Source organism: Bubalus kerabau, chromosome 6 (genome assembly GCF_029407905.1).
Source record: "Bubalus kerabau isolate K-KA32 ecotype Philippines breed swamp buffalo chromosome 6, PCC_UOA_SB_1v2, whole genome shotgun sequence".
Lineage (NCBI taxonomy): Eukaryota > Metazoa > Chordata > Mammalia > Artiodactyla > Bovidae > Bubalus > Bubalus kerabau.
This window is the reverse complement of record NC_073629.1, coordinates 83,190,678-83,214,291: the sequence shown is the minus strand read 5'-3', so window position 1 is coordinate 83,214,291 and position 23,614 is coordinate 83,190,678. Positions and strand designations below refer to the sequence as shown.

The following is a 23,614-nucleotide window of genomic DNA, read 5'->3' as shown; positions in this document are numbered from 1 at the left end:
TTTTTCGTTTTGCTAAGGATTTTAGTCAAATTACTTTAACCAGAGTCACTTATCTCTCATTATTTATTGACATTTATCTGGTGGATAGTTTGTTCAGTTGTTTCGATTCCCTTTCAGTTTGAAGGTGTTGGCAATCTGTTTCACAGATCTAAGTGCTTCCAATCACAATGGTTTTATTTTGCCTCCCTCTGAGTTATCTACAATGAATTAATGATGATAAATAAGTATAAGATTCTTGTAAGGTTATAATCTTAATATGATTATATTACTTTATGCAAAGTCTGATCTGCTTTTTCAAGGTTTAAATTTATCTTGCTACCTTTCTTGAACTACAAACTTATATTATGCAATTTTTCTTTCCCAGAGTTTGATATCATGCTGTGCATTGTTAAGTCAATGTTCATGGTATGTAAATCCAAATGGTCCTTCCAATCGGTATTATTTTGATCAAGTACCAAAATTTAATAAAAAATTAAGGTATCTCTAAGAGAAGCAGTTAAGGATTTTATCTTATTTTAAGAAAGCCTCATTTCCCCTTAGATACCATGCCCCAATCTGGCTAGGATTTTTTTAGATTTTCTCTTAGATGGTTCAGGACACGATGGGTCCAGAGACCATTAAGGAAAAAATTTATGTGTGGTTATCTCTAGCATACCAGTTCTTTCTTAGGGACCCAAAGGATTTAACAAGAATAACCGGAGATAAGGCTCTCTCCCTCCTAATTTTGTGGCTAAGGAACGCCTATAGACAATCATTCTAACCTATGGACAAAAAAAAAAAAGTACATGGAAAAAAGGGTAAAAAAGTTTTTAAGAAGTAGAGAGGGTAGCACAGAGGCTAGAAAATAATAAAAGTTTTTTTCTGAGCTGAAGCCAGCCCAGGGTGGAGCTTTGCCTAGGGATCTCTTTATAGAACAGAAGAAAGGGCATGAAATTAACATATCAAAGGGTCTTCTTGGATATGGTCTTGGTTCTTGTGCTATCTCTGCTATTTTCATGGATCTCTCTTATTCCAGATATTGCCAAGATTATGCCCAAATGTTATGGAAATAAGATCCCACAGTGTGGAATTTTTTGAAACATGACTTTTTGCCATTTACTAAGAAAGGGTATGTAGGAAGAAATTAATTATTTAGAAGTACATTGCTCAATTTGGACATTTTCCAGATCTTGTTCTGTTATTGATTTTTAATTCCATTGTGTTCAAAGAAAACACTTTTATGATTCTAATCTCTTTAAAGTTATTGAGACTTGCTTTATGGTCTAAATATGGTATAATGTTCTAAATATGGTAAATGTTCTTTGTGTGCTTGACAAGAATGTGTATTCTATTACTGAAATGTTCTAAAAGGACAGTTAAGTCAAGTTGGTTGAGTTCAAATCTTTATTCTTGCACTGTCCTACTTGTTGAGAGGGATATTGAAATCTCAGACTGTAATTGTGGATTTGTCTATTTCTCCTTGCAGTTGTATTAGTTTTCACTTCACTGATTTTGAAGCTCTGTTATTAGATGCATAAACATTTAAAATTGTTTTGGTCTGTTAACGAATTGACCCCTTTATAATTATAAAACCCTTCTTTATCCCTGGTGATATTTTTTGGTCTGAAATATACTTGTCTAGCAGCAGCAGCATACTTGTCTTATATTAAGCTTTCTTTTGCTTAGGTATGGTATATGGTATATATGGTATACCTTATATGGTATATCTTTTTAAATATTCTAAAACATTTAATTTGTTTGTCTTTATGTTTAAAGTTTGTTTCCTGTAGGAAGTGAATAGTTGAATCTTGCTTTTTTATCCAATCTGATAATCCTTGCCTTTTAATTAAGTTGTTTAGACTATAGGCATACTTTGGAGATAATGTGGGTTTGGTTCCAGACCATTGCAATAAACCAAATATTGCCATAAAATAAGTTGCACAAATTTTTTGGTTTCCCAGTACATATAAAGGTTGTATTTACACAGTATAATAGTGTAGTAAGCATGCAATAGCATTATATCTAAAAAATAATATTGCTGTTTAGTTACTCAATTATGTCCAACTCTTTGTGCCTCCAAAGACTGCAGCACGTCAGGCTTCCCTATCCTTTACTATCTCCCAGAGTTTGCTCAAACTCGTATCCATTGAGTCAGTGATGCCATCCAACCATCTCATCCTCTTTCACTCCCTGTCCTCCTGCCCTCAATCTTTCCCAACATCAGGGTGTTTTCTAATGAGGTGGCCAAAGTATTGGAACTTCAGCTTCAGCATCAGTCCTTTCAGTGGATATTCAGGATTGATTTCCTTTAGAACTGACTGGTTAGATCCCCTTACAGTCCAAGGGACTCTCAAGAGTCTTCTTCAACATCACAGTTAGAAAGCATCAATTCATCAGCCCTCAGCCTTCTTTATGGTCCAACTCTCACATCTGTACATGACTACTGGAAAAATCATAACTTTAACTATATAGACCTTTGTTGCCAAAGTGATGTGTCTGCTTTTAATACACTGTCTAAGTTTGTCATAGCTTTTCTTAAGGAGCAAGTGTCTTTTGAGTTTCATGGCTGCAATCACCAATGCAGTGATTTTGGAGCCCAACAACATAGAATCTGTCACTGTTTCCATTTTTTCCCCATCTATTTGCTATGAGGTGATGGGAACAGATACTATGATCTTTGCTTTTTTAAATGCTGAGTTTAAATGCTAAGCCAGCTTTTTCACTCTCTTCTTTCAGTTTCATCAAGAGGCTCTTTAGTTCCTCTTTGCTTTCTACCTTTGGTGTCATCTACATATCTGAGATTATTGATATTTCTTCTGAGAATCTTGATTCCAGCTTGAGCTTCATCCAGCTTGGCATTTTGCATGCTGTACTCTGCATATAAATTAAGTAAGCAGAGTGACAGCATACAGCCTTGATGTGCTCCTTTCCCAATTTTGAACCAGTCCGTTGTTCCGTGTCCGGTTCTAACAGTTGCTTCTACATACCTTAATTAAAGATTACTTTATGGCTAAAAAGTGCTAATCATCATCTGACAATGCAGGGTTGTCAACAAAGCTTCAGGTATAAAAAATTCACTATTTGCAAAGCACAATAAAGTGAAGAATAGTTAAACAAGATATGCCTGTGTTCACCTTTTATATGGTTATTGATAAAGTAAAGTTTGTCATCTCATTGTTTACTTTCTATTTGTTAAATCTGCTTTGTTCCCTTTTCCTCTTTTCTACCTTCTTTCAGAATATTTGACTATTTCTGGTTTCTATTTTATCTCTTTGCTGGCTGATTAGCTATAACTTTTTATTATGTTATTTTGCTGGTTACTTTAAGGTTTTGGTATACATCTTTAACTTATCACTGTCTACCTTCAAGTGGTATTATATCAACTTACATATAGTATAAGAACCTTGGAGTGGTGTATTGCACTTCCCTCCTCCTGGTCTTTATTATGCTATTAGTGTCATATATTTTATTTATTTGTGTCTAATACATGCCACAATACATTGTTATTGTTTTTGTTTCAACAGTCAATATCCTTCAAGAGATTTAAGTGCTAAGAAAACTTACATATTTGCTCATGTAGTTATTTCTGGTATTTCTCATTCCTTTGTAGGAATCCATATTTCTGTCTGCTAAATTTCATTCTTTTTCTGCTTGAAGGACTTATTTTAACATTTCTTACAATGCAGGGGTGCTGGTGATGTATTCTTTCAGCTTTTGTATCTCTGAAAGAGTCTTGCTTTCATTTTCAAAAGGTTTTTTTGCTGGGTATAGAATTTTGGGTTAATGATTTTTTTCTTTCTGTGGCTTTAAAGATATTGCCCTTTTATCTTTTACAGTTCAGTTCAGTTCTGTTCAGTCGCTCAGTCGTGTCCAACTCTTTGTGACCCCGTGAATCACAGCATGCCAGTGGAAACAGTGTCAGACTTTATTTTTCTGGGCTCCAAAATCACTGCAGATGGTGATTGCAGCCGTGAAATTAAAAGACGCTTACTCCTTGGAAGGAAAGTTATGACCAACCTAGATAGTATATTGAAAAGCAGAGACATGACTTTGCCAACAAAGGTCCATCTAGTCAAGGCTATGGTTTTTCCGGTGGTCATGTATGGATGTGAAAGTTGGACTGTGAAGAAGGCTGAGCGCCGAAGAATTGATGCTTTTGAAGTGTGGTGCTGGAGAAGACTCTTGAGAGTCCCTTGGACTGCAAGGAGACCCAACCAGTCCATCCTAAAGGAGATCAGGCTTGGGTGTTCATTGGAAGGACTGATGCTGAAGCTGAAACTCCAATACTTTGGCCACCTCATGCGAAGAGTTGACTCATTGGAAAAGACTCTGATGCTGGGAGGGATTGGGGGCAGGAGGAGAAGGGGACAACAGAGGATGAGATGGCTGGATGGCATCACCGACTCAATGGACATGAGTCTGAGTGGACTCCGGGAGTTGGTGATGGACAGGGAGGCCTGGCGTGCTGTGATTCATTTATCTTCTTGCTTGTTTTGTTTACTGTGAGAAACCTGATGTTATCCTTATCTTTCTTTGTACATAATGTCTTTTTTACTCTTGACTGCTTTTAAGATTTTTTACTTTATCGCTAGTTTGGAATAGTTTGACTATGATGTTGAAGTGGTGTCGTTTTCTTCATGATTGCTTGGGTTTTGGTGAATTTCTTGAAACTGTTGTCTCATAGCTTTCACCAGTTCTGAATTTTTTCAGCCATTTTGTCTTCAGATATTTTTTTCTATCCTCCCCTCTCTTCCCTCTCCTTCTGGATCTCCAGTTGAACATATATTAGCACGAATGAAATTGTGCCACATCTCACTGATGTGCTTTTATTTTTTAAAAAAATTCTTTTTCTTCTCTGTTTTAATTTGTATAGTTCCTATTGCTTTGTCCTCAAGTTCACCAGTCTTTTGATCTTTTCCTCAGCAATAGCTGTCATAAATCCCAGTCAGTATATCTTTTATGTTGGACATTGTAGTTTGTATGTCTAAAATTCCAGTAAAAAGACTTGTTTCTACTTATCTTTTTGAACATATGTAATACTGTTGTGAGGTTTTCCAGGTGGTGCTAGTGGTAAAGAACCTGCCTGCCAGTGCAGGAGATGTAAGAGGCATGAGTTCAATCCTTGCCTGGAAAGATCCCCTGGAGGCGGGCATGGCAACCCACTCCGACTCTTGCAGCATGGCAGGCTGTATATAGTGAATCTCATGGACAGAGCAGCATGGCAGGCTATAGTCTGTAGGATTGCAAAAAGTTGGACATGATGGAAATGACTTAGCACAGCACAGCACAATATTATAATATTAATAACTCTTTTAATGTTCTTGTTTGCTAATTCTAGCACTTTTGTAAGTTTGGGTTCAGTTTTGATTGACTGAGTATTCTCTTTTTGGCTTGTGTTTTCCTGCCTATTTGTATGCTCGACTGATTGCCAGACATTGTATTATTTACCTTTTTGGGTGCTGGATATTTTGTATTCTGAGTATTGCATTGTGTGAATATGCCACTTTATTAATCCATTTTACTTGTGGTGGAGATTTGGATAGTTTTCAGTTTTTGGCAATCAGTAAGAGCCCTCCTGTGAATATTTTTGTACATGTGCTTTAATGGACATGTATATGGATTTTCATACAGTGTGTATACCTGGGGATGTAATTGCTGAGTCACAGGGTATTCATATGTTCAGTCTCAGTATATACTACCGGATAATTTTACAAACCAGTTGTGCTAATTTATATTTCTGCTAGATGCGTATGAGAATTCTGCTTGCTCTCAGCTCACCAGTACTTGGTATTTTTTCATATTTATTAAAGAAACATTTTATCTTAATTTGCGTTTGTTTGATAACTGATGAAACTGAGCATATTTTCATAGATATTTTTCCATTTAAACATGTCTTCTATTAAATTGTCTCTCTAGATTGTCTTCATATATTTTGGGTATGAATCCATTTTTGAATATATCTACAGGAAATGTTGTCTCCTACTCCCTTAGTTACTTTTTCATCATTTATCTTTTGAAGAGCTCATAATTTTAAAGAGTTCATAATTTTAATATAATCTGGTTGACTTTTTTACTTTCTTAAATGGTTAGTAGTTTTTGGATTCTGTTTAATAAATTTTTGCTCACTTTAGGACATGATTTTCTCTCTCTAGTGTTTTAAAGCTGTCATTTTGTGTGTGTGTGTTTTCTCTTTGGTTGTTTTTAAGATCAGCTCTTTGTCTTTTGTGTGGGCTTCACTTTATTCTACTCAGAATTCATATATTTCTTAAAATCTGAGAAAATTTCAGTCACTTTTAATTATAGTTTTTCTCCATTTTTCCTGTTCTCCTGTACATCTTTGACAAGCTTTTCTGTTATTAGTTTTTTTTAATGTCTCTTAAATTCTTTGGTTTTTAGATATTAGTTATTTTGCGTCTCTGTGCTGTGTTCTAAGTAATTTCTTTAGTTTTTCTGGTTCCTTGATTATCTTCTGAGCTATGTGTAGTTTTCTGTTTAACTATACCAAATTTCTATTTTCTGTTATTATTATTATTTATTTCTAGTAGTTCCTTTTGGTTTTCTTTTACATGTGCCTGGTCAATTTTAATAGTCTATTTTATGTTATTTGTCCAACTTTTTTTGTTGGTGAGAGGCAGACTTTCACTGAGCTCTCAATATTGCTAGCGATTCTCTTCTCTTTCCTCTATCAGCTTTCTATCTCACTCTTTTAGTGGTTCTTTTAGGTATTCTCATTTTTTATAAACCTCTGCTCAGAAATCTGTTCCATCATGGGAAACAAAAGCAAAGCAAAACAAAATTTAAAAAACATGTCTTCCTTTGATTCCATTTATCTTACATTCACCTGACAAATGTTTATTGTGCATCTCCTATGGACTGAACTCTGTGTTAGGCACTGAACATTCAGAGGTCCAGAAGATAAACACATTTCTTCCTCTCTGGTATACTTGAAATCTGGATGGAAAGCAGATGTAAATAAAAAAAATATTCTTGATATAATTAATACTGTAAAAAGGAAAGCCAGTCAAAGAGTGGAATAGAAGGAACAGTATTATAGTGGAAAGTGAACAGGACCACAAAGTTCATTTAGTACTAGGAGTTTTCCAATAATATTTAGAGTAAATATTAAGAGGGACACTAGATCTTAAAAGGATAAGGAATTAGTCACTTTGTCAAGGTAGGAAATTAGGAACTATGTGTTTGGCAAGCCACAGGATAAGGTGTGATAGTTATGTGTTATTGTATTCAATTTAAAACAAATTTAAATGTCTCCTAAAGTAGAAACTTTTGACATATTTATAGTGCCATATTCAGTTTCCAGGCATTTTAATTTTTATTTATAATTAGATTCAAGGTTTAGTATTAAGAGAAATTCATTGATAAAAGAGGATTGGCATGTATTCTTTTAATTATTAAAACTATATGCTACAATTTAGCTCCATTAAACTGAATATTATGAAGTTTGGGTGATTGTAATTTTTTTCAGAATGAGCTTAAGAGGGATAGATGCAGAAAACATGAGGAATAAAAGCATGATAAAACTGCTTTAACATCTTGCATAATGGCATTAAAAATTAAACTCCTTGGAGTTGAGAGTTATAGGCAGATTTATTTACCTATCCATCCATTCACCCAAACCAGCCAACATTTATTAGGATCTGTTTGTGCTAGGTACTGTATGCATGCAGAAGCTGAAAAGATGACTAAGACTTTCTCTCTGGAAAGATCAGGGAATGTTAGTTCATTCTGAGCACTGGTGTTTTATAAATTATTGGGCAAATAGTGACCATAGTTTTCACATAGAAATTGTATTCAGTTCAGTTCAGTTTAGTCACTCAGTTGTGTCTGACTCTTTGTGACCACATGAATCGCAGCACGCCAGGCCTCCCTGTCCATCACCAACTCCTGGAGTTCACTCAGTGAGTTCACTCAGTTCCATCGAGTCAGTGATGCCATCCAGCCATCTCATCCTCTGTCGTCCCCTTCTCCTCCTGCCCCCAATCCCTCCCAGCATCAGAGTCCTTTCCAATGAGTCAGCTCTTCACATGAGGTGGCCAAAGTACTGGAGTTTCAGCTTTAGCATCATTCCTTCCAAAGAAATCCCAGGGCTGACCTCCTTCAGAATAGACTGGTTGGATCTCCTTGCAGTAGAGAGAATCAATTTGTAAAGGCTTTTAAAAATTACATATGTGAGTGGCAACAATTAAAAAATATATTTTAACATGATTGGGTAACAACATATTTAATAATTTTATTTGTTGTTGTTGTTCAGTTGCTCAGTCATGTCTGACTCTTTGCTACCTGATGATGGACTGCAGCACTCCAGGCTTTCCCATCCTTTACTGTCACCTGGAGTTTACTCAGACTCATACCCATTGAGTTGATGATGCCATTAGCTTATTAGTTTTGGTTTTATAATTTGAGTATAAATGTTCCTAACAATAAATACATCTATATTTTATTTGAGCTAGTTATCATATGATATAGTTATCATATGATTATATACATTTTTTACATATTGGCAAATCATGATATTTTATTTGTTAATCTCATTTTAGAGAGTACTAATACCTGTATATTGAGCCAAGTGAGGCAAAAAGGAAACATTTTTATATTATCTCATTAGAGTTGATTATATTTGGAATATAGAATGTTATTGTTAACAGAATTACTGATAATATCTTATATTAGTTAGTACCAAAGTGTACAAATCATTTCTGCATTCATTCTTATTTGATTTTCATAACAGCCTGAACAGAATGTAAGATTTATCTTCGTTTAAATCTGAAGAAAGAATTGGATTGTGCCATACTCCATATGAACAGTAATGGGAATATATTACCATTACTGACATTTTTTTGTATATATTTATATATTACTTTGTATATATTTTTTTATAATTTTATTTTGTAGATGAAAATGAACTCTTACCTGCAAGATCAGGGTGTACAATAGAAGATCATGTGATTGCAGGAAATGTAGAAGAATTTCGTAAAGATTTCATTTCAAGAATATGGCTTACCTACAGGGAAGAATTTCCTCAAATAGAAGGCTCAGCTTTGACAACAGACTGTGGTTGGGGGTGTACATTAAGAACTGGCCAGATGCTACTGGCTCAAGGGCTCATACTACACTTTCTTGGTAGAGGTAAATCAAATTTTTGGTTTGGGGGTTTTTATTGCTGTTGTTTAAATTTTAAGTCTAGCTTGCAAACTGAATGAAATTCCCTGATGTTAACTTTCTTGACTCTCTGATGTCTTCTGAAGTTGTAACTTATTTAGCAAGTAACATAACATCTTTGTTGAATTGGGCCAGTATGACTTTAACTTTCATGATTCACCTTTCCAAAATACAGGTTGAATGTAAATATTATTCATGGCTACCACTATGAATTAAGTTCAAGTTTTAGTAGTCTTTGGATTTTTTTGTTTTTGTTATTATTTAGTTCTTTTCAATTGGACTCTCTGGATTATCTGCAGTTTGTAAATTCTGGCAGCAACGACTGAGCAGATAATTATTGTGCAGTTAATATTTTTACATTAAAATATTTTTATATTATTTAAATCTTAAGAAGTTTTATATTGGTTTCTTTATTTTTCACTCTACATATCATCAGTAATGCTTTAATATTATTTTTATTTTTATAAATATGGCTGCTACTGCTACTGCTAAGTCACTTCAGTCATGTCCAAGTCTGTGCGACCCCATAGACGGCAGCCCACTCGGCACCCCTGTTCCTGGGAGTCTCCAGGCAAGAACACTGGAGTGGGTTGCCATTTCCTTCTCCAATGCATGAAAGTGAAAAGTGAAAGTGAAGTCGCTCAGTCGTGTGGCTATAATCAGTTAAATTGATTGTTATTTTCTATTAATAAATAAAGTCATCATACTTTTAGACTCTAAAAAATGTCATTGATACCTGACTTACATATATCTATTTTTTCTGATGTGCCACCTTTCTTAACATTTCCACTAGTTTATTTTTACGTAATATGTACGTTTGTAGGAAGATTTTAGTTTACTGTTTTAGGCTATTGTATCTGGTTGCTACTAAGTATCATTATATTTTTTTAGGTGTTGGATAATTTTCTGCAATGCCCAGCAAATATTTAATAACCTTTCTGTAGGTATTATTGATGAGATCATTTAGAGAGAATATTTATTCCAGAATGGTGTAGATATTGCAAGGAAAGGAACTTTTCAGCTTTTCCTGGGATGATTCATTTGTAGTCTCCTGCAATCATGGACGCAAATTGGAACACTTTTCACAGTCCTGACTTGGCCTCTGAACCTGTGACTCATTTGGCTAACTTAAAATTGCATGAATGTTTGGGGACTGTCTTATTATTAAAAAGAATGAGGTAGTGATATAGTTGATTTTGTGTGGGGGGATCTTTGATCTCTAATGACTTTATTAACTTCACTTACTAGAGAATTGATATTATTCCCCAAAGAATAATTAAATTATTTTGAAAGGAGTATATGAGGAAAAAAAAACCTTGAAAAGAAATATTTAACTTCCATGGTCAAACTTTTATTTTAATGTATAACCAAAACAAAACACATTTTCTGAAGTGAATCTCTCATGAATACTGTGAATGATATTCAATATATTTATTGTGCCTTTGGGTAGTCAAGATCTGGTGAGCAGTATTGGTAATGGAATGTAAAAGTCTTTATCCCATCTTAGTACTATAAAAAAAAAGAAAAGAAAGAGAAACATATTGAATTGTCCATTTGTACCTAAGTTTACTATTTTTTTCTCTTTCATTTTGGTAATTTTTTCCTGATTATATGTAATATATTCCCATTTAAAAATTTTTAGAAACTACAGAAAAGTGTGGAGAATATTATTTCAACTCTAAATAAAGCATCATTGATAAATTAGCATGTTTTCTCTGCTTGTACCTTTATTTTTTTAAGCACCTTTATTAATCTACATACTATAAATTCACTTATTTAAAGTGAACAATATTTCAGTGGTTTTTAGTATATTTACAAAATTTTAATATTATCCCCTTAGGACATTTTCATCTTCCCCCAAAGAAACCGCATGCTGATAGTGCTGTGCTGTGCTTAGTTGCTTAATTGTGTCCAACTCTTTGCAACCCCATGGACTATAGCCTGCCAGGCTCCTCTGGATTTTTCCAGGCAAGGATACTGGAGTGGGTAGCCATTCCCTTCTCCAGGGGATCTTCCTGACCCAGGTATTGAACTGGGGTCTCCTGCATTGTAGGCAGATTCTTTACCAGCTGAGCTATATGCTATGCTATGCTAAGTAAGGGAAGCCCATACTAATAGTGGTCATTCCCAGTATTCCTCCTTCCCCATATACAACCATTAATCTACTTTCTGACTTTATTATTTTAGTTTAGTAACTCATGTAACTTTAAATGCTGCATACTTATTTTAGTAGAATTGTTAAAGTCTAACTATTTAAAAGATCTGAATAATTTGCTTTGTAACTACTATAGCTTGGACCTGGCCAGATGCTTTGAACATTGAAAATTCAGACTCTGAATCATGGACTTCCAACACTGTAAAAAAATTTACTGCATCATTTGAAGCATCGCTTTCAGGGGAGAGAGAACTCAAAACCCCAACAATTTCTCTGAAGGAAAAAATCGAGAGATATTCTGATGATCGTGAGATGCAAAATGAAATTTATCACCGGAAAATCATCTCTTGGTTTGGTGATTCCCCCTTGGCTCTCTTTGGTTTACATCAGCTAATAGAATATGGAAAGAAGTCTGGGAAAAAAGCTGGAGATTGGTATGGACCGGCTGTTGTTGCTCACATTTTAAGGTAAAACTGTTTTAAAGTCTTCCATCTCATGACAGAGGTCCTCAGGCTCAGAGATACTGATTTTTGCAGTGCATATATCTTATTAGAACTTTTAAAATCTAACTGTATGAGAATATTTATAAAGGAACTTTCATTTGCTATTAGGGAAAAGATAAGACATATTGTGATTCTAGTCACATTTAATTTATCTACTGACAAATTTTTCTTCTTTTGCTCATAGGTATGGATATCCAAGGTCTCTTTCTAACCAGGTTTTCACTAGACTACCTTATTGAAATGTTCTTAAAACTAACAACTCTTTCAACCTTGGAACATGCATGACATTATAGTTTTTTTTTTAAACAGTGTAACCTGGGGGCTATAATGTACTGATAGTGTAATGAAATGTCAAGAGCTAAAATTGATGTTTCCAGCATTTCTTTGCACACGTCAAATTCTTGTGAATTGTAAATGTATGGGATTATTAATATAATTATATCATAGTAAAAGTAAAGGGTATGTGATATTCAGAGTACTTAGAAAAAAGTTGAAAGTCAAATTTCACTATACCCCAGGTTTATAGTGCCATTTACTACTGAAGTTTTAAAAAAATTATCTTATTTGTTATATTTCCCATTATTATTAACTGAACCATTAATAATATCATCAAATTACAGCATGTTATAGTAAATTTAGTCCATTTAGAATAATATAAAAAATCCAAATTATTACAGTGTTTTTTGCATATTAAAAGATTTATATTTTATAGGCCAAATGCTTCCAGTTGAAAAAATATTTGCCTAATGTTATTAAATGAATTATTAAGAATAATATCAAGTCCAGTTTAGTATGACATTTATAAAAACATAATCATAAAAGCATAGTTTCTGCTCTTCAAGATGTTACATTCTATATCCCCGGGGATCAGGGCACTTTTTCTGTAAAAGACTTGATAGTAAATAGTTGAGGCTTTTCAGGCTCTATAAGGGCTCTATTGCTCATTTTTCTTATTAAAAAAAATTTTTTTTGTTTTACAGTCTGAAAACTAAAACCCATTTTTTAGCCTCAGATTGTACAGAAACAGGCCTCAGCTCATGTTTGAACTGTGGGCCATAATTTTCCATCCCTCTTTTATACTAGCACATAAAAACATGCAAAATAAGGGATATTAAAGTAAAAAAAATATAAAGATACAGTTAAATAAAAGTATCTATTTTTCTACAATTTGTGTAATTTCCTTTTACAGATATTATGATTTTTTTTTCATATCTTGTGAACCATTGAGAGCATTATATTCACTTGGAAAAAATTTTCAATTTGCAGTTTTACTTACAGAATTCTAAGACTTGAAAGTAGGAAATTCATCTGTTCAGGTCCTATAGGTTTTTGAATGAAGGAAAGAAGTCATGCTATTGTTTAAAGAAAAGATAAAAAACTTCCTTAAATGTACTAGAGAACAATCATATTTTGCTAATCAGTAATGTAATGGGCTTCCCTCATAGCTCAGTTGGTAAAGAATCCACCTGCAATGCAGGAGACTTGGGTTTGATCCCTGGATTGGAAAGATCCCCTGGAGAAGGGAAAGGCTGCCCACTCCAGTATTCTCCCTGGATTGGAAAGATCCCCTGGAGAAGGGAAAGGCTACCCACTCCAGTATTCTGACCTGGAGAATTCCTTGGACTATACAGTCCAGGGGGTCGCAAAAGTCGGACACAACTGACTGACTTTCTTTCATTTAATGTAAGTTAATATGAGGCAAACCTTGAAGCGTATTGTAATAGCACTTTTTAGAAAGCATTTAATATAGCCAGGGGAGTTTGAGAGAAATTCTTTTGGGAGGACTGGGTAGGGTTCATGCTTTTATACCCAAGAATTTAAAATTTTAAACTTATGTTTTTATGTTCTTTGAGTAATTTAGAGTAATATTCTACTTTGAAAAAATTGACGTGATTTTTTAAAAATACCATTCAGGTAATAGTTTTGAAAGCAGGCACTAAAGGTTAAATAGGAAAGTCTAGAAAATGTTGGCTTTCTTTTTCTTTAAATGAAATCTTTAGTTATTAACTGGAAATGTTAGGATTTTAAAGGATAATCCTTATTATTTTCTTAGAAAAGCAGTTGAAGAAGCAAGACACCCAGACTTAAAAGGAATCACTATTTATGTTGCACAAGATTGTACAGGTGAGGAATCTATTATATGATTTTACTTTTCATCCACTTATTTGGTTAGACCTTTTTAAAAATTTAGGTATAATTGATATATAGCATTACATTAGTTTCAGATGTACAGCATAATTTGTATTTGTATATACAAATTTGTATGTTGCATTGGTTTCAGATGTACAACAGTATTTGTATATATTGTGAAATGATCACAATAAGTCTAGTTAGCATCCATCACCATCCATTCTGTCCATTCCGTTCTCATTGTCCAGTTGTGTCTGACTCTTTGCGATCCCAGGGACTGCAGCTTGCCAGGCCTATCTGTCCCTTACCATCTCCTGGAGTTTGCCCAAGTTCATGTTCATTGCATCGGTGATGCCGTCCAGTCATCTCATTCTCTGATGCACCATACATAGTTAAAAATTTTTTTGTGTGTGATGAAAACTTTTAAATATACAATATTATTAACTATAGTCCCCTTCCTGTACATTATATCCTTGTAATTTATCTTATAGCTAGGAGTTGTACCTTTTAATCCCCTTCACTCTTTTTGTCCCCCCACTCTACCTCTGCCAACCATCAGTCTGTTCTCTGTATCTATGAGCTTGGTGTTTTATTCATTTTGTTTTGCTTTTTAAGAGTCTTCATATAAGTGAGATGATACAGTATTTGTGTTTCTCAGTCTGACTTATTATACTTAGTATAATGCTCTCAGAATCTATCCATGTTGTCACAAATGGCAAGATTTCATTCTTTTTTATGGCTAAATAATATTCTTATATATTTATAAACACATATACATACACCACATTTTCTTTATTCATTATTGATGGACACTTAGGTGGTTTCCATATCTTGGCTATTGTAAATAATGCTGCAGAAAACAAGGGGATGCATTTATCTTTTTGACATAGTGGTTTTGTTTTCTTCAGATAAATACCTAGAAGTAGAATTGTCAGATCATATTGTAGTTCTATTTTTATTTTTTTTAAGAACCACTATAGTGTTTTCCATAGTGGCCATGTTAATTTACATTCTCACCAGCAGTGCGCAAGGGTTCCTTTTGCTCCACATCCTCAACATTTGTTGTTTTTTGTCTTTTTTGATAATAACCATTCTAACAGGTGTGAGATGGTATCTCATTGTGGTTTGATTTGCATTCTCAGATGGTTAGTGATGTTGAGCACTTTTTCATGTATGTGTTGGCCATTTATATGGCTTCTTTGGAAAAATGTCTCTTCAGGTCTTCTGCCCATTTTAAAATTGGATTACTTGTTTTTTTTTGATGCTGAATTGTATGAGTCTTTTTATATGTTTTATATACAAATATTTTTGTATATTTTGTATATTAACCCCTTATCATATATGTGATTGCAAATATTTTCTTGTATTCAGTAAGTTATCCTTTGATTTTGTTGACATTTTCTTCTACTGTAACAGAAGCTTTTCAGTTTGATGTATTGCCATTGTTTATTTTTGCTTTTGTTGCCTTATGATGCCCAGTTAAAAACATTATCACCAAAACCAATATCAAGGAGCTTTCTGCCTGTTTTCTTCTAGGAGTTTATGGTTTCAGGTCTTAACGTTCAAATCTTTGATGATCCATTTTGATTTAATTTTTGTGCATGGTATAAGATGGTGGTCCAGTTTTATTCTTTTGCATGTGGCTGTACAGTTGTCTCAACACCATTTATAATTAGATTTTTCAAAAGTATTTAGCTTATTCCAATTATACTGTAAATGATTATGAAGGTGGGGACCATGCTTTCACATTTTTGTTCCAACATGGCACCCTATGTAGGCACTTATTAAATAGTTCTTGATTGAATGTATACTATGACTTATAAGTTGCAATATTAAAATAAATTCTTGAGGAAAATTTCAGTATTTAAAATGACTACTTAAAAAAAGATAGGTGGGAAAATTTAACATAAGTATATACTTGGTCTGCATGTCTGCCAAGTACCTCCTCATTGGTGGATTTGTTTCAAGGGAGGAAAATTCTCAGTTTGATTTGTCTCTTACTAGTCCATCAGTAAATCATCTGATCATGATGCAGGTATTGTCCTGAATGTAGCTTTGTTTTATTGTTTTGGGTCTTCTGTTTAATGACCAGTATTTATAGTAATTTTGAAACTGTTGTGGATAAAATAGAACCTTAATTTCCTGATAAAATAAAGTGCCTTCAAAATAAACCACCTCATATTGTTTATTTTTTACAGAAATGCTTTCAACAGGACAAAGTATGTTAATGTTGGGGAAAGTTAAGTTATACTCTAATTATGTTTAATATAATGGTGTTTATAAGAGGTTTGAGAGTACCTTGGTAACTGACTAGTGCTGATAGTGTGGAAATAATGGTTAGTAAATACACATGCATTTTGTTTGGGCTTTTGTTAAGGTTAATTGGATTTTTAAGAAAGGCTGATAAGCCATGATTATAACCATATGAACATGAAAGTTTTAAGTTTTCAGACAAGTGCATAAATTTTCCAGATACTATATTTGTTTTTCAGGTAGGAAATCTTACAAATAAAATATACTGTATTAAGAGTTCTAATTAAGCCAAAGGATGTACGTAAACAATTAGTCATTAAATAATTTATGAATTTGCCTTTTGCATTTTGGTTGATATCAATCAGCTTTGGTCTTTAGTGTCACATACTGTTAATTAAAGAACACAAAGCTACTCAATATCTACGTGGTTTGTGTAATTTGAAGTAGATATTTAAAATTTTGAACACTGATATTTAAAATTATAAAGGGAGAATTTATATTACTGTAGTGCATTTTGATAGATTGTGATGTTAGAAATTAGGTGAAGCCAGAGTCAATTAATAATTAATTCCCCACCATTCCGCCATCTTTGTTAGTGCTTTTTTTTATTAGTGTTTTTAGAAGCTCCACTTTCTATTATTTTCTCTTCCTCTCATTCTGTATTCTTTTCCTTTGTAATTACATATTTTTCCATGGCTTTAAATAGTTAGGACTATGCTCTATATACTAGGACTTTAAAACTGCACTTCTAGTGCTGCTGCTGCTGCGAAGTCGCTTCAGTTGTGTCCTACTCTGTGCGACTCCATAGACGGCGGCAGCCCACCAGGCTCCCCCGTCCCTGGGATTCTCCAGGCAAGAACACTGGAGTGGGTTGCCATTTCCTTCTCCAATGCATGAAAGCGAAAAGTGAAAGGGAAGTCGCTCAGTCGTGTCTGACTCTTAGCGACCCCATGGACTGCAGCCCACCAGGCTCCTCCATCCATGGGATTCTCCAGGCAAGAGTACTGCAGTGGGGTGCCATTGCTATTTGTGTTAATATGAGGTAACTTGTATTTTCTGCCATCCTTAACTATTTCCATGTACATGTTCTACAAGCACTTCAAATTCAGCACATTTAAAATTAAACCTATCATTTCTCTCTGTACACGGCTCCTTTCTTGCTTTCTGTTTTCTGTTCACTCATAGTATCATGTCCACATGCATGCTTACTTATTCTTGACTCTTTTCTTGTTGCTAATATCTAGTTAGTCAACCAAGGCTTAACAAATTATACTTAAAAACAAACATGGCTCTGAAATCTGTCTCTTCTTCACTCTCATTGATACAGATCAGACCCTTATCTCTAACTAGGACTTGGACATGATTTCCCTATCTTTCTTTTCTATTTCTCATTCATTTTGTCAAAAGAAATTGATCATGTCCCTTAATTTGAAAACCTATGAATGTCTGTTAACTCCAGTCTCAAGTTATTGTAGCATTTAAAATACAGCACATGAAGTCTTTCACCAATTGTTTGACCTACATTTCCAGCATCGCCTGTCAACTGTCTTGCATGCTAGTACACCAAAGTACCATCAACCTGCACACCATTCCTTGGACATACTATCATTACCTTTCTTCCATGTCTTTGTTGATATTATTGCCTCTGCTTAAAATGCCCCTTATTATTAAAATGCTTTGTATTAACTTTTACTCATTCTTTAAGAACATGCTGTGAAGCCTTTTCCAGCTTCTATCAGGTAGAACTAGTATTCTGTGTTCTGTAACATTGTGGAAATACTTATATTAAATATTGTACTTGTAATTCACTTTTAATAATACTTGTGCTTATCTGTAAGTCCTTGTAGATCAGTGTTGGGGGAAAGTACCAGAACTGTCTGGTTGGGAATCACTACTGTAGTGAGCCTCTGTTATGGAATTGGACTGTTTTATAGCCCTTCCATTGTGTTGAAAGTGGAGGAAAAATACCAAAACATTGAGGCAGACACTGTGAATTAAGGATCTTATTTGCTTTTATATTTCCCTGGCATAGAAAGCTTCAATAAATAGTTGGCCCTCAATAAATGTGTGTTGAATGAAATACAAGAGTAAGAAGAAATTGAAGAGTAAGAAGCACTTAATAAGGAAGAAATTGTTGTATATGCCAAGGGAATATTATTACTTTGTCTTTTTGCAACAATATTTGTTTCTGAAGGAAGTAGTCCTTTGGAAAAACCCGTTTGATTGGAGTATGTATTAGTTCAGAAAAGTCAAAGATAGAAATGGTCATGTGTGTACTGTCTCAGAAAAGTGAGAGAATTTAAAGATTTATAATTAGAAGTTTTACTGAGTAGCTTGGCAAAAGTAAGATGAATTGAAACATGGAAAGAACTATTTTTCCATTTTTGTAGCTTTGGTGTAGACTGACCATGGGAGGTACACAGTTCCTGTGTACATATTTGGATTTACTCAATCTCGTGGCTTTCCAGTACCATCTGTCTCCTGTCAGTTCCCAGATTTTTAGCTCCATCTCAGACCTGTCCGCAGATAGAGACTTTTTATGTCCTTAACTGCCTACTCATCATCCCTGCTTGCATATTTAGTAGATATCTCAAGTTTAGCATGTCTAAAACTGAATTCCCGTTTCTCCTTCCTGTATTTTCCCTTCCTACAGTCTTCTATGTCTTTGTAAATGGCAGCTCGCCTACTCTGTTTGCTTATATCAAAACTACGCCAAGCATCTATGACTCCTTTTTCCTCTCGTATATTATTTTTAATGTATCACTTTTCACCACCTCATGATCATCTTGTGACCATTCTGCATCTTGACAGTTATTGCCTTTGTTCAGGCTACCATCATCTGTTGCTGGATTCTTGCAGTGCCTTCCTAACTTCTTTGTGTTTCAGCCCTTGCCCTCTGCAGTCCTGTGTTAATAAACACAGGAACCACACTGATAAAATATAAATCCAGATCAGGACATTTGTTTCCTAAAAAACTCTTCAGTGGCTTCCCATCTTACTCAAAGTAAAAACTGAAGTCTATAATGGCTTTTAAAATTTCCTACCATCTGTCTTTGTTCTCTCTCAATTTGTAACCTTATCTCCTAACCTCATTATCTACTATTGTACCCTTACTCACAGTCCCTCCAGAGGCACTGGCCTCTTGGTCCTGGAACAAGCTGTCCATGCTTCTGCCCTAAGACATTTGCACTTGCTCATCTTTCTATCTGGAATCTCTTCCCCCAGGTATCTGTACTTCTTGGTTTATTACTTTCTTTAGTCTTGAGTCCCTACCAGCTTATTTTAAATTGTGCTCCATTTCAACATTTCCTATCCATCTTTCTTCCCCTCTGTTTTCCTTCAGAGCAGCTATCACCATCTGTCTTATCTTATATTTTACTCATTTATTGTCTCCTTCTCTGTGTTAGAGGATATGCTATATGAGGTCAGGGGTTTTTCTCCATTTTGCTCACTGCTGAAGACTCAGTGCCATATAATAGTTATTTGATAAATACCTATTGAATGCATAAAGGATGTGGGTAATTTTTAACTCATTAAGACCTTGTTAATGATGTTAGAAATTGCATGACTGGCCATTGTTGGGAGAAAAATTAGGGTACAAGTGTTTCTGAAAATTATTTTTATAAAATTTAATATGTATTAATTGTATTTTTTCTCAGTTTACAGTTCTGATGTAATTGATAAACAGTGCACTTCCATGGCCTCTGATAATACAAATGACAAAGCTGTTATTATTCTAGTTCCTGTTAGACTTGGTGGAGAAAGAACCAATGCCGACTATTTAGATTTTGTAAAGGTATGAAATAAGAACTAAAAATTTTTGAACGCAATGCTAGCTAACATGAAAAATACAGAAGGTTTGCAGTCTTTTTTCTATGAAATGGAATGATTTTATAGTTGTAGATTGATGATTTTATAGTTGTAGGTTGTAAAATTTGACATTATAGATTTTAAATTTCAGTATTACAAGATCAGATGTGATTTGAAGAGTAAGGTGTTCAATGACAAAATAAAAAGCCTTTTAGTCTTTGCAGCTAATCAAGGGGATACAGTGCAGCAATAATCATAATCTGAAATATGTCTATAGTTCCCATTATTCTTATGTGTGATTTTTAAATGTATGTACCTTTATTTATTCATAAACCCACATTAAACTATATTTAGGTAACTATTTTAAAAATTACTGCTGCATTATCTTCTACTTTGTTTCATGTGCTATCATAAGGTCCATAAGTAGGAAGAATACTTATTTATGTAGACAGAAATGATGAAGATAATGTTGGGGAAGTTCCAATTTTGTTTTCCTTATATTAACCAGTTACAAATCTGTTCTATTTCAGGACACATAATTTTTTTTTTTTTTTTTTTCAAAAGAACCTAATTAGGTTATCTTGTCACAAAACTTGACCTTTTGAAATAGTCTGTTTGAAAGTTAGTATTTATATTATTTGCATAGTTTTAATAAAATGAAGGCCAGAGATGGAATTCCTCTTCAAATGGACTGTCATGGCATATACTAATCTTGAAATAAAGTTTAGATTTCTACCTCACGTGAAACACAATAATAGTCCCATACTGTGATCCCAGTGTGTATAGGTGGAACATGTATCCTCACTCTAGATTGTACTGATTCTAAAAATCTAGAGCAGTTCATTTCAATATATGGTATATGCAAGTCTTCTAGCTGATATCTTGGCTTTTTCTAATAGTTAATAAAAATTTGCAGGCTACTTATTACTAATAATAGCAGTGTGTACATGCTGAGTTGCTTCAGTCGTATCTGACTCTTTGCAACCCTGTGGACTGTGGTCCACCAGGCTCCTCTATCTATGGAATTCTCCAGGCAAGAATACTGGAGTGGGTTGCCATGCCCTTCTCCAGGGGATCTTCCTGACCCAGCGGTGAACCCATATCTCTTATGGTCTCCTGCATTGGCAGGGGGGCTCTTTACCATTGGTGCCACTGTAACCAATAGCTTATGAATCCACTAGATAAAAGTGGGGCTTTGATTTCTAACATGTGGACTCTTTAGTAGAATTTTGGGTGCAATATGAGAAGTTATGAACCATTTCATGGGGGCTTTGAGATTTCGGGCATGCTCTTATGTCTCTGTTGTAACCAAATCTAAAATGGATTGCCTGCCTTCTCTACTACCATGAGAAGATCAGAAACTGAGGCATTTTTGGAATCGACTTGCTAAAACCCCATTTCTGGTGAAAAGGGCTGCAGATAGCTTCATCTGGCTGAGGGCTTCACTGTTTGGCGGCATTGAGAACAGTTATCAGATGGCAGGGCTGTGTAATCCTCTTGAGTGATTCATTGGAGTCTGCATTGTAGTGAAACAAACCACGGTTAGCTGTTAAAGTGATCCTTAGTACCTAGCATACAGGAGTTGCTTGACAGGTATTTGTATAACACTTGTAATACAGATTTATCTCATTTTGCCCTCACACTAGCTGGGAACTCAACTGCCTTTATAAAAAAAACAGAAATGACAAAAGTTAAGTGATATGTTCAACTTCAGATAATAAAACTATTGACAGAGACCTGACCTTTTTTCATATGTTCCCATAGAATCTGGACTTCCTAACATGTAACATTTCTTTGAACTCCTACTAATTTAATTTATGCTACAGTCCACTTTTAGAATAGTATTAATAACTATTAATATGTTTAAGATTTTTGATTATCAGGTAAAAATGTCTAAAATGGCTGAGTGAAGTGGGTGTTATGTTAGGTGTGGTGCTTGGTCACAGGATGGTTGGGTCAAAAGCAATAATGAGATCATGTAGAGAGCTATTCATTTAGGAGTGAAAAAAATAGTGTGTCTAATAGACCTAAAAGAAAAATAATCATCCTCTTCTTCCTCTTTGGTTTCTGCTCACTTTTCTTCTGTGTTTCCTCCTCCTCCACTTCTACCCCCACCTCCCCACGCACTCCCTCTCCCTCTTCTCCTCTCTCTATGCTTCTTCCTCTTCCTTTGTCAGCGTTGTATTTTTTTCTGCCAAACTACTGTACATTATACTCTCTAAAATTCACCATTCAATTCTATTATCTAAATTTATTAACCAAGGTAATTCCATGGTATTTCAGAGATGGTACCATTGCCTGCTACATTCTGTGAGGAGAAAAATTTGGTGTGGTGCTTTATCAGTCCCTACCACAAGAAGTTTACTTATTTATTTATTTTTAAAAGAACCTGGAATGAGGAAAATCCAATATGTTCTCTTTGTTCAGCAAGACAAATTAGGACTTTCCTTCTTTGACTGATTACTTCAGTCTTATTTATTGCTTCATGGATACAGCTCAATCAATGCTCACCACTAGGTAACTGTGGAAAAGCTTTTTTAGGAACTGAAAAGTGTTTCAAGTTTCCAGATACGGCTTCTTATGTGTAATGACATTTTAGCTCCTAATCTGCTTCTAAGTGTTTATTGCTAAATCTGCTCTATTTTGTTGAAAAGGAAATATAGATGTCAAGAACCAAAGTCTTTCTTCCATTACCCAAAATCATTCTTTTTTCTGATAGTCTGTGATGATTCCTGCTATGCGTTTTTTTCTTCTTTCTCTCGATTTTGAGGGACTTAGAACTTTTACTTTCTCCTGGTTCCCTGTATCAGAAACATTGTGTTTCAGCTGATAGATTGCCTCAGGTTGAAGGCACTCTCTAATTGTGTTAAAGATCTTTATTTTGGGGGAATGCAGTAGAATAATAGTACTGTAAATAGAATGATAATAACATAGAATAATAATAACTTATTATCAAGATTTTTGGTATAATTGCATCTTAATTAATTTTTGTTGTTGTTGTTATTTAGTCACTTATTTGTGTCCAGTCCATCTGTTTTGTGACCCCATGGACTGTAGCCTACCAGATTCCTCTGTCCTTGGGATTTTCCAGGCAAGAATACTGGAGTGGGTTGTCATTTCCTTCTCCAGAGGACCTTCCGGACCCAAGGATTGAACCTGCGTCTCCTGCATTGGCAGGCAGATTGCTTACCACTGAGCCACCTGGGAAGCCCCAATTGATTTTTCTCTGTTTAATTTTTTCAGTTGCAGTTCTCCTTACCCCACAAAAAACACCTCTATGATATTTTCACAAAGTATACAGAGTTTGCAGCCATTAAACATTGTAATATAGATCTATAGTTATTGATAGGAAAATGTTTAAGAGATCATGAATGACAAACATTACAGTGGCATTTGTTATATAATGCCATGTATATATAATTGTATTTATAAATCTATATGTGAATATATGTAATATAGACAGATGTCAAGAAGGTATTCCCTTAAGTGTGGTTAATGATGAAATCTGAGTGTTGGTGTTTTGAGAAATTTTTGCTTTTTGATTTATTTTCTGTGTGTGTTTTTCAGTAAACCACATTACTATTTTTAAGAAAATCATTAAGTTTAA

At 34.4% G+C, this 23,614-nt stretch overlaps 1 protein-coding gene across 7 annotated transcripts in view; it reads left to right on the top strand.

The window, feature by feature from the left end:
• Positions 1-23,614, top strand: part of ATG4C (autophagy related 4C cysteine peptidase) — a 99,362-nt gene that overhangs the window by 42,410 nt on the left and 33,338 nt on the right. For 4 of the 7 annotated variants that reach the window (XM_055585635.1, XM_055585632.1, XM_055585634.1 and 1 more), the window contains exons 4-7: positions 8,890-9,123; positions 11,448-11,778; positions 13,868-13,938; positions 19,857-19,993. In XM_055585635.1, coding sequence (XP_055441610.1) covers positions 8,890-9,123; positions 11,448-11,778; positions 13,868-13,938; positions 19,857-19,993 — 773 coding nt within the window. Of the gene's footprint in view, positions 1-364; positions 406-1,015; positions 1,109-8,889; positions 9,124-11,447; positions 11,779-13,867; positions 13,939-19,856; positions 19,994-23,614 lie in introns of all 7 variants that reach the window. The other 3 variants (XM_055585637.1, XM_055585636.1, XM_055585638.1) reach the window with 3 other exon arrangements.